Source organism: Myotis daubentonii, chromosome 8 (assembly GCF_963259705.1).
Source record: "Myotis daubentonii chromosome 8, mMyoDau2.1, whole genome shotgun sequence".
Taxonomy (NCBI): domain Eukaryota; kingdom Metazoa; phylum Chordata; class Mammalia; order Chiroptera; family Vespertilionidae; genus Myotis; species Myotis daubentonii.
This window is the reverse complement of record NC_081847.1, coordinates 31,125,426-31,137,553: the sequence shown is the minus strand read 5'-3', so window position 1 is coordinate 31,137,553 and position 12,128 is coordinate 31,125,426. Positions and strand designations below refer to the sequence as shown.

Here is a 12,128-nt window from a genome sequence, read left to right as displayed (position 1 = left end):
TCTCCCTTAAGAAACATATCCAAACAACTTCCTCAAGGAAAAATTACCAAAACAAAAATTTTCCTTTCTTATAACAGTATCTCAAATGTGCAAGCTTTTTTGTAAAATCTACACTAATAAAAGAGAAAAATGGTAATTGGCATACGAGCTTCCCTTTTCATTGGCTAATCAGGGCTATATGCAAATTAACTGCCAACTAAGATTGGCAGTTAACTGCCAACAAGATGGCGGTTAATTTGCATATGTAGGCACAATGCAGGGAGGCGAAAGGGAAAGCAGGAAGAAGCCCCCTGCCACTGACAGTGATCGGAAACCCAGGGGGGAGCTAAGAGCCGGGGGGCAGGGCAAAGGCGGCCCTGGGGCCGCCTTTGCCCTGCCCCCCAGCCATGATCGGAGAATCAGGTGCCTTTTCCGCCCTGGCCAGTGATAGCAGGAAGTAGGGGTGGAGCCAGCGATGGGAGCTGGGCACGGTCGAAGCTGGCAGTCCCGGGAGCTAGGGGTCCCTTGCCTGGGCCTAAAGCGAAGCCCACGATCGCGGGGCCGCTGCAGCTGTGGGTCCCCGCTGCCCGGGCCGAATGCCTCAGCCAGAGGCGTCCTGCAGGGGCAGGGGCGGAGCCCGCACGATCGCAGCGCCACCCGCTGCCACTGCAGGTCCCCACTGCCTGGGCCGGGCGCCTAGGCCAGAGGCGTCAGGCCTGGGCAAGGGGCCGATCCTGCGATTAGAGGGTGATGGGGGTCAACGCCTGAGGGCTCCCAGTATGTGAGAGGGGGCAGGCTGGGCTGAGGGACACTCCCCCTCCCACACACACCCAGTGCACGAATTTCGTGCACCAGGCCCCTAGTAAGATATAAGCACTGTTAAACTTGTTGATTTTTTCCTATATTTTTAACCATCATTTTTGAGCCTCACTGTCAGCATATTTTTAACAGCTACCTGATTACTATTTCTTATTACCAAGAGGCCCCACATCTACACTCTATGTACCCTAAGGAGTACACACTAGATGGCAACTGTGTAAATGCCCTATCAGTTTTTCTATCTGACTGTAGGTGGCCTGCTTCGTTGCTGCAGAAACTTCGGTTATGAATATAAGCTTACATAGTTCCCAAATTCCTTTCTGCCTCTGCCTCTGACTTCAGTGACAATAGATCAATGGGTTTCCCAGCCTCCAATGATAGGAGAAGTAGGGACATGTGATTCACATACCACCCAAGCAAGGTTAAAATGTCTCACTGCCAGACACTCACCTTGGGAGCTATAAGGAATGCCAATTCTACTGCAGTCTCGAACCATGTCCACAAAGCTGGCAATTTTAAATTCTTCTGCAGCTTCCTCATCTTCATACTAAAGAGGGAAATTGAAAGGAAAACAGGCTCTGTTAAGACATCATGCAAAGTCCCATATTTTCTCTTCATTTTATCAGAGTTACCTTCAAAGAACACTTATAGAAAAGAAGACTGTACCCAAGAGGGTGTTTCCAAAGCCACATTTTGTTTGCTGGTCGAAAACACTGTCATTCCCTTACCTCACCACACCAATGCCCTCAAGTGCAAGTCAACTCAAAATGGACCAGAAATCTAAATGGAAGATATAAAACTTGTCCTCAAAAATTCCCCAAATACTTACATGGAAAGGATTCTTGATGTATATCAGGACACAATTTCCATGAAATCCTAAATCTCAAATCCCAATCTGATTCCTAGCCTAACCCTTGAAATGGGCCCAAAGGGAAACAGAAACAGATACAAAGAAATATAAACACATAAATATCAGAAAGCTTATCTAATTCTCCTGGAGCAGTATGTAGGCACTAGCCCCCTGAGAGAATGTGTGCAGGCTGGTAATGAAGCAGGGTCAGAAGGCAGCTTCATAAGCCTATACTAAGCCCTGATTTGAAGAGTTCCTTCTCTCTCCTTCAGGCGCACAATGAAATATAAGAAGTTCCACATTCTGCAATTTGATTTTTTTAGGGGACTCCTGTTCCAGATCTACACTTTCTTGAAATAATATTCTTAAGAGTGTCTCTAAATGCCTATTCTATCTTTTCTCCTTACCTCATTTTCAGTCATGCAGTGCAGATGCAGATTTCTCCAATGTGCCACACAGGGTAAGAGATAGCGATAGTTTACAGGATTACAGTACAGATGGACACTGTCTGACTTAATTAATATAATTACATCTGTAAGAGAAACAAAATTAATAAGACACAAGATTGGTAAAGGCATTTTCTTTAGACAATTTCTGCTCACACAGTTAGTAAAATCATTAAAACGATTTAGCAGAGACAACATAACAAAACTCTAAATTGAAAATTTTTTAATCTGGCAGTGCACTACAAAATGACTAAAGAGCAGTCAAGTGTGGACAGCAAGGAATTCCTCGTCCCCATGTGACGTTCCCATAACTGTGACTCTATAGAGATGGCAATGCAGGTACAGGATAAGTAAAAAGAACATCCTTCAGGGTGTTTTGCAAAAGTGTTGCATGGTCAAATCTCTGGTACCAAACTCAGCTGTGTACTTCACGCTAGAGATAAATTCCAAATGGACACTCCACAGCCTAAAGCAAGTGAGGCAGGAAAACAGTAGTGAATATGTCCAGTGGCTAGTTCTCCTACAGATGTCAGTGTCTAAAGCTCTTGGCTGCTGGCTCACTGGGCTCAAGGGACATTGTCTGTTAGCTTTGGGAAGGGTTATTGTGTACAGGGGTGAACTCTATACACAGGAAAGGCTGGAAGGAAGGAAGGAAGGAAGTAGAGGCAGGTGGACAGGGCTTCTAGAAATAGATCAGCAGCTCACAGACTTAAGGACTAATCACCCAGGGGCGGGTCAAATAAATAAAGCAACCCAGGAATGCAAATAAACTCAGAAAACTAAAAGAAGAGCCATGGAACGGGGCAGGACTATTAAAGCAGTTTGAGTACTGAGAAAGAAAGCAGTCGTAACTTCCAGGAGAAAAGCAGAGGCTCCATCCCATGGCTCCTCAGAGAGCAGACCATTAACAAGATGACATAGGGAAGTTGCTGGAGGAGGTGGCTGAGGCAGAAGGTTTAGGGTGATGCCAACACAGTAATACAGTGTGACAGACCATAATCCACAAAAACATGAGCCCAATGAATACTGACCATAGCTAACCATACTGATGGGTGGCTCTTGAAATAAAGTTCCACGCCAGTGGCCTTTTTAAGCACTCCGAGCTGCACACCTGGTCAGACCCAAGATGTTCTAGGGAACACAGTATGGAGCAGCTTCTTCACTGTTGACTGCTGGGTAAGGCCTGGAGTCCAAAAGTGGCAAGGGGTGGGAAAGGGGCCCCCTCTCATCTGCCAGCTTTCCTTACATAGGCCCTCTAAAAGCGCCCTGCCCTAAATCACATGTACCTCGCCTGCTGAGGAGGGAAGAGTCTGATGTCACTTAGAGAGCCCAAGGCTTTCTGTGTAGAATATACTCTGATACAGCAAAGACTTAAAAAGAAATATTACAATAGCTACTAAACCTAATTAAACACTCCCAGGATTTCTTAAGGCTGATGTCATCACTGTGAACAACATTTAACAGAGTACATAGGTAAGAGAATTGGATAAGATGTAAACTATTTTAAAAGTTTCTTTTTAAAAGTAAGTCCTTCGTGTTGGCCTCTTTTCCTCTCACATAATAAATTGGAGACTGAAATGTAGAAGCATAAATCTGGTGATCTCAGCTTTCCAACTACTTGAATTTAAAAGATAAATTTATTATTTTTAAGAAAATGCTCATTTCATAAGCACCCATTGTACCAGGTGACAGGATAGACAAAGGAAAAAATAGTGCACACCTTTGAGGATTTAAACCATTTCCTTAATTTCAGTACTACAATGTCCTTAGCAATATTGGTTGCAGTGAAATGTGTGGCCGATATGAGCATCTGTCTTTTTATAACTCTTTAAATGAGCTGCCAGGATGAAGTCTTTCCAAACCAATAGATGCTGTACAGTGTAAGGAAACTTTTTTTAAAAAAATAAAAATCTGAAACTGTATTTGAATTGAAAAAAATTTAATGGCAGAAATAATTTCAGCTTCTTTCTGCACTTCCAAAAAAGAACGAAACCTTAAATCATTCCACAGGGATAGATACTATTAAAGAATTAGATACTCCTATTCTGTAGATAGATACTACAGAGGAATTTTCACATATAGACCAGGGTTTCCCAACCTCAGCACTACTGACAGTTTGGACCAGATCATTCTTTGTTGTGGGGGGCTGCCCTATGCCTTGCAGGATGTTTAGTAGCATCACTGGCCTCTACCCACTCTGCCTAGTTGTGACAATAAAAAATGTCTTCAAATGTTGGCAAATGTCTCCGGGAGGATAAAACTAACCCCAGTTGGGAACCACTGTACCAGATCCTCACAGTAATATTATATCAACATCAGATGTTTGCTTTCATGCATCCCCCAGCTGCTTCACAAGAGCTTTCTGTCTCTTGTCCAATTTGATTTGTCTATTCCTGTGTCTCCTGACCCGTCTGGCAGACAAGTCATGATGCTAAGTATGTGATATCAGAGACAGCTCCTGGGCATCAGCCCACAGCAGCATCAACACAGGGTGAGTGTCTCAGGGCTGAGGAAAAGGGAATGTAAGCAGAAAGCCTTCATTGTAGTCATGGGCATCGTCATGAATTAAAGTCACACAGGAAACAATTCCCAAAGACAGAGCAGGACAAAGAGCCCTTGTTCCTAAGCTGAAGATCCACATGAAGTCTTCCTTGTAGGAGTATCCTGCAGGCTCATCTTTGACTCACAGCTGAAAGTGCTTTCATAGGACCATGCACATAATCTGAACCTCCCACATGTAGAGGCAGTAGGCAATTCAGAGAACTAGTATCTTGTCAAGAAGATATAAAGCCAAACACTGATGCTTACTTTTTTCTCTACAGCAGAATTACCCAGTGAACATATTCTTGACAACTACTTGTTCCTAGTCTCTAATCATTCAGCAGGTGACCTACAAGAGCATATTCCTTAATATATCAGCAAAGAAGTAATGTTTTTTATTCATAAAAAAGTAAAAATTTATTGGGGCTTCAGGCTATTTTAAATTTGATCATATGTTTCCATAAAAAGACCATGAAAAAGGATCTGAAGAAAAATAATCGCTATTACTTTTCACACAGAGTTTACCAATATGTACTTACCATCTAGAACTTCTTCAGAAAACCCTGTTTTCTCAAAATCACTGGTATTCTGATTGTATAAACCAAACAGAAGATAATTTGCCAGCTCTCTGCAGCCTTCATTGTACCTGCTATCAATTCCTGCAAGGCAAAGACGACTCTGATCAGCTGTACTATGGGGAGCAAATGAGCCCAAATAGTTTGTCCCTGCTCAGCAAAACCCTAATGAGTAAGTAAAAGGCAATAACCTAGACTAGTCTGTACCAGAAACCAAACTAAGCACCTCTCTGTGAAAGAATCAGGCCTCAGCATCAAGTACCCTTACTTGGATTCAAGAGACAGTCAAACAGCACAGATTATTGAAACTGTTAATTGCCAAAAAGCAATTCTTAAGGATAGAAGAAATCAGAAAATATAATTTAAGTCCTATCATGGCTGGTTAAAGATTTTGAAATATTTTCAGTTGGAATAGGAATAGGTGTCAGGAAAATGTCACTTCTCAAAAAGACCTTTACCAAAACATGTGGGATCAACTAAAGGAGAATTAAGGTGGTTTGAAACAAACTCAAAGAAGTGAAGAGGACAAGTGACTGGAACCACATATACCTAAAATTTCACAAATATTTATTAGGCCTAAGGCACAGTGCTGGATACTAGTGTGTGTGCTGGGCCTACAAATGGCCCTCATGAAGTTTATAGTCCATTGGGTTGGGTCAGAAATAAAAAGGAAATGAAATAACAACTGCCCTCACTACTGCCTTTCAATGCCATCCAGGGGTGGGCAAACTTTTTGACTCGAGGGCCACAATGGGTTCTTAAACTGGACCGGAGGGCTGGAACAAAAGCATGGATGGAGTGTTTGTGTGAACTAATATAAATTCAAAGTAAACATCATTACATAAAAGGGTACGGTCCTTTTTTTTTTTAGTTTTATTCATTTCAAACGGGCCGGATCCGGCCCGCGGGCCGTAGTTTGCCCACAGCTGCCATAGACACATATACTACCTGGTTCCTGGGTATCTGTGAAGTCCCAGAGCTCAGGGATGTGTTAACGGCAGGAGTCAGCTGTCTGAGACTGAGAAGAAGGAGTTGAGGCAAAAGGAGCTCCAAGAATAAAAATATGGCTGGAGCCTGGGAAAAAGAACTGCCAATGGTCATTCAGACCAGTGAAAAGTAATGGTCATTCAGAGCAGAGAGGCCTCGGGACTGCCTATGTCAGAGGATTTCTAATATGGGAGGACTCCTTTCTCAGCTGCGATAAAGCAGCACGGTGCTGTTCTTTCCCATCAAACAGTTCAGTGAAGGGAAGGGTAAAAAAGAATCAAAAGCAGGAATAGCCTGGCTTACAGAACGCCAAAAGTTGAAAGGGCTACGAAGTTAAAAATAACCAGTGGATTGGATAGGCCTAGCATGTCCCCTTCTAAGGGTTCCAGTTACATAAATTGCCACATAAATTGCTAACATTAAAAGACTGACCATGTAAAATTAAAGATAAAAGAAACTATATGAAAGTACTGTGCTCTAATTGATAAAGTTGTTTCCTATAGGGGATTATGGGTTAACAAATATGATACTACTACACAGGTATACTGGAATTAAATGGATGGTAAATGGTAGGTGCCATGTTTCTCAGTGGTGGAATGGAAGTTTATAGATAAGATAGAAGAGGAGGCCCTAGCCGGTTTGGCTCTGTGGATAGAGCATCAGCCTGCAGACATAAGGTTCAATTCTGGTCAAGGGCACATTGGCAAGAGGCAGCCGATCAATGATTCTCTCTCATCATTGATGTTTCTATCTCTCTCTCCCCTTCTCCTTTCCTCTCTGAAATAAATAAAAAAATAAAAATAAATAATAAATAAGAGGAGACTAGACTGATCCATATGGTAATGGGTTAGAGCTAAAGACATTAATATAAATTCATATTTAACTTAATTTAAATACAGATGATTACATAACATTTACAGATGTGCATATACACACCAGTTAATGTACACACATATATTTCCTTACTCTGTCAGCTGAGAGGGCCTAGAAGCAATGATATCCCAGCAGCAATGAGTACACTCAGATTGTTTTTTAATACCATTCTTCAGTAATACCATTCTTAGAGAAACGGCTGACTTTAGGACTGGAACAGGAACTATGCACAATAAGCTTGTAGCATCTAAGAGTGCCAGAAACTACAAAAGTACTAAACAAACAAACAACTTTGGAGGGAGTGTATCAAAGGGAAGGACATAGACACAGGAGCCAATTGAAAGAGCTCCAAATGGCCAAAGCTGGAACAACTTGAAGTAGGAAGTAGGATTATAACTCAAACTATAAAATAAATATCCACGAGTCCATATGGATACAAATGATTGTGTAAATAAATAAATGTGGAAGGAGAGACAAATCTCCCATGCAGAAGAATTTCAATAATTTATGTAAATACTCCCATCTCAGGTGATGGAGCATAACTCCTGGCTCCTTAAGAGTGGGCTACATGGTGACTTCCTTCCGAAGAGGACACAGGGAAGGAGAGCTGGAGAGAGTATTTCATAGTGCAGAACCTGAAAACACTACCGTAGCCAGGTGATCAAGGCTAATAGAAACAGTGAAAAGTCATGCTGATAGTATGTATCCTTGATATCATGTGACGAAAATGGCATGTTACTTTACTGGTTTTCCACCTCAAAACTCTTAACCCCATTCTAATCGTGAGAAAGATAAGAAAAACCCTATTAGAGAGACATGCTACTTGATTAGCACTCCTGAAAACTGTCAAGGTCATCAACAAGGAAAGTCTGAGAAACTGTTACAGTCAATAGGAGCTTGAGAAGACATGGTAACTAATTTAACATGGTATCTTGGATGGGATCCTGGAATAGAAAAAGATTCTCTCTCATCATTGATGTTTCTGTCTCTCTCTCTCTCTCCTTTTCCCTTCCTCTCTCTGAAATAAATAAAGACATATTTTTTAAAAAAAGAATATACAAGTCTCAAGGGATTGAGCAAAAAAGAAAAAAAAAAAGAAGAGAAAGAACTCATTGACATGGTGTAGTGATTGGAGGGGTGGGAGTGGGTGAAGGTGGAGGATGGTTTAGGGGGATATATGGTGATGAGAAAAAAATAATAAAGGGGAAAAAAATACAAGTTTCCTAAGTGATACTTTCACATAAATTCTGTCCTGAAGGTTTACTTTTTACCGCCATTTCACACCCAACTTCAAACACATCAATTTCTGCAACATTGTAGCATTCCATATTCAAGTAGTCAATCTGATATTTAAAAAACTCTAATATCATCAAGTGAAAATTTTAAAAATTAGGTTAACAACAATATGCATAAAATGTTCCCATTTGTGTTTTAAAAAAAGATACAGTTGACAATGTTATCTCTGGGGAGTGGGAGTGGGTATCTGGGATGGTTGGGAAGTTCTATTCATTGTTACTCATGTATTATCTTAATTTTTAAATTATATGATATATTTTCATAATAAAAATTTTTAAAGAACAAATAAATGCCTAATTTTGCCACTCTGTTGCCCTGAGCAAGTCTGTTTAATCTCCTAGAATCTCAGTTTCCTCTTCTGTTAAAAAAAAGGGACAACACTGCTCCCTTGTAAGTTTGCTGTAAGGAGAAATGAGGTAATATGTACAAAGTGCCTGCTCTGTGGTAGGTACTCTCTATCTTACCGATATCTCACCCAATCTCATTTAAACAGCAATGGATTTCAGGGGAACAAGAGCAGGGGACTCTAACCCACGGCTGATCTCACAATGATACTATTATCAGTATCTTCCTGTGAACAGAAGCCAATTTGCCCCAGCCCTGAGTCCCACCTTGTTAAAAGCACTGACCTAGAATGCAGAGGATCCCATCGGGTCGAGACTTGCTGCTCTGGGTCAGGATGCTCTGAACCTGGCGGAGTCGGCTGCAGCTGCAACAGAACAGAAATCAACTCCCTCAGTACCAGCAAATGAAGGCATGAGGAGGAATGACTGCTAGGGATGGAAACTGGTCCTTGTCTGGTTTTGATATCAAAACCACCAAACGAATAGGGAAATATTCCCTTCTCTTCTATTTTCCAGACGTAATTATGCAGAATTGGTCAGAGGACTAAGTCTGAACTGCTGATTACAAACTGGATGGTCAGTGGCTCTCTGGCTCAACGGAGGATGGAGCCAATGGCCTTCTCATGGTCAATGTTGAACAATACTGGGATTCAGCAGCTTAGCAGAAAGACCTCCAATGACTTATTTCTGAGGATGATTGAAGAATTTCCACACTGATTTGCCCTAACTGTGGACCTCACCAATCTGTCAAAACCAAACACAAAAGATCAAACAGATAAAAACAAACAAATAAAAAAACTGGTGTAAAGACCTAAACCAAGCTCTGATTCACCATCACAACTCTACCCATAGAGAGCCTCACCACTGGGTACTTGCTCCCATTTTGGTCCTATTATTCCTTTGGCCTTAGGAATATCCCTTTCTTCCTAAACAAAGCACAAGGAGAGGCACTCCCAGACATTAATATCACTTCTAAGGACCCATGCTCCCATACCAGCCCCTCCTCTTTACCAGCAGCGCTAGAGAGAGGTGCTCCATTTCCTGCTCAAGAATGATCCTTCTGCTGGGTCCCCCCGCCCCCCCCCCCCCCGCCTGCCCCATCACCTCCAGGTTCAGGATCTACCTCCATTATTAATTCCCTAACACTAATATAATTAATTTTTCCTTACAGTCAATATATTTCCAGCCCTATCACATCATTATTAACTAAGGTTCTCCACAAGCCAACTACACTAACTGTTCCATCCATGACAACCGGATTGCATCCCCAACCCTCACTAAGTCTGCTCTGGTACACTGCCCTACACTCACCCAAGCAACTATATTTCCAGCTAACAATACTAATTCCCTTCCCGGATTCCTTTTCTCCTCTGGGTTCTTTCTGATATTCTCATGGCCCAAATCATCCACTCCATGACTTAGCGATCATTAGCACTGTCTTCCCTCAAGATCTTCACAATCTTCCATGTAATACCAAAAATCATGTAAAGACATTACCAAGAAAAATAAACAAACAAAAAAACCAAGAGACCAATATCTATCATGAATATAGATATAAAAACCTTAATAAACTACCAGCAAGTAGAACTCAAAACATACAAAAAGAATTACAGCAGGTCCTCAAATAAGAGTTATAAAACTGATGAGAAAAAAAAAAAAATCAATTCCCAGCCAGGGCCACTATATGTGTGGAGTTTGCATGTTCTCTCCAAATCTGAGCGGGTTTTCTCCAGGTACTCCAGTTTCCTCCCACACCCAAAGATGTGCACATTAGGTGAACTGGTGTGTCTAATTTGTCCCAGTCTGAGTGAGTGTGGGTGTAGGTGTGTGCATGACTGTAGCCTGCTATACAAGGGTGTCTTGTCCAGGATTGGTCCCTGCCTTGTGCCTTGAGCTGCCAGGAGAGGTTCTAGCCACCTGCAACCCTGGACTGAAATAAGTGGATTAGAAATTAATTACTTTACTTGTTTTTATTAATCTTTCTTAAATGTATGTATAGCTCACATTTACTTCAATGTTTAATATTAGAAGTGTTTTGAGTCTTTATTTGCAAGTTTGGTGGGTTTTGTGACCAGAAATATACCAAAGGAATTTAACTCTTGTTTTTATAAATTAGCCTATGGTAAAATTAGTCTTGTAAGTTGCAGTTTCCAAGACCCTATCATTGATGCTAAGTGAGGACTTCCTTTATACACCATGACCAAGAGGGGGTTTATCCCAGGGAGGCAGAGTTGGTTCATATGGGTAGATCAAACAATTTAATCCGCCATTATGAAAGCTAAAGAAGAAAAAAAATTCACACAACCATATTACTGATATAGAAAAATCATTTGAAAAAATGTAATACCCATTTATAATAAAAACACTCAGGAAACTAGGAATAGACAAGTTTCCTCAACTTGATAATGTATGTCTACAAAAACCTTCAAAGCAAAGTTTTGGATTACACTTAATGGTGAGTTTTCCTCTAAAATGAGAAACAAGAAAAGGATGTCTACTCTCACCACTCCTATTCAACAGAATACTGGAAGTTCTAGCCAATGTAATTAGGCAAGAAAATAAAAGGCATACAGATTGAAAATGAAGTAGGGAATATCACAGAATCTACAAAAAAACTTCTGGAACTCATAAGTGAATTCAACAAGTTTGCAAGATCACTATGTAAAAATCAATTGTATTTCTACATAAAAACAACAAACACATGGAAACCAAAATTAAAAGTACAATATTATTTAAATATAAATCTAACAAAACATGCATAAGACTTATAAACTACTTACTACAAAACACTGATAAAGGAAATCAAAGAATATTTAAGTAAATGGAGAGCATAATGTGTCCATGGATTGGAAAATTCAACATAATGTAGATGTCCATTCTCTCCAAATTGATATACAGGATTAACACAACTCATATCAAAATCCCAACAGATTTTTTGTAGACATAGACAATATAACTCTAAAACTTACATGAAAAGGCAAAGGAACCAGAATAGCTAAAACAATTTTTTTTTTTTTTGGTGGAGGAGGGGGTGGGGAGAACAAAAGGGAGGGGGGAAATCACTATATATAATGCCAAAACTAAGTCAGCTAAAGTAATCAAGACTGACTGGTATTGGTTGAGAGACAGACACATAGCTCAATGGAACAGTACAGAGTAGCCATAAATAGACCCAGACAAATATAGCCAACTAATTTAGGGCAGAGCTTCAAAAGCAATTCAATGAAAGAAGGATAGTCTTCTCAATAAATGGTGTTGGAGCAAATGGATATATAGACAAAAACATGAACCTAAACCTTACACCTTACACAAAAATTAACTCAAAATAGATCATACATTTATAATTTTTAAATGTAAAAGTATAAAATCTTTAGAAAAAAATTTAGGACTCAGGGTTTATGAAGTTCTTTCTTGGACT

The 12,128-nt window shown here is 40.5% G+C and overlaps 1 protein-coding gene across 3 annotated transcripts in view; it reads right to left on the bottom strand.

Moving 5' to 3' along the window:
- DNAAF9 (dynein axonemal assembly factor 9) overlaps positions 1 to 12,128 on the bottom strand; it is a 137,247-nt gene that overhangs the window by 110,213 nt on the left and 14,906 nt on the right. For 2 of the 3 annotated variants that reach the window (XM_059705663.1, XM_059705664.1), the window contains exons 2-5: positions 8,996 to 9,075; positions 5,175 to 5,294; positions 2,056 to 2,180; positions 1,249 to 1,345 (exon numbers count right to left, since the gene is read on the bottom strand). In XM_059705663.1, the coding sequence (XP_059561646.1) occupies positions 1,249 to 1,345; positions 2,056 to 2,180; positions 5,175 to 5,294; positions 8,996 to 9,075 (422 nt within the window). The remainder of the gene's footprint in view (positions 1 to 1,248; positions 1,346 to 2,055; positions 2,181 to 5,174; positions 5,295 to 8,995; positions 9,076 to 12,128) is intronic. The other variant, XM_059705665.1, reaches the window with a different exon arrangement.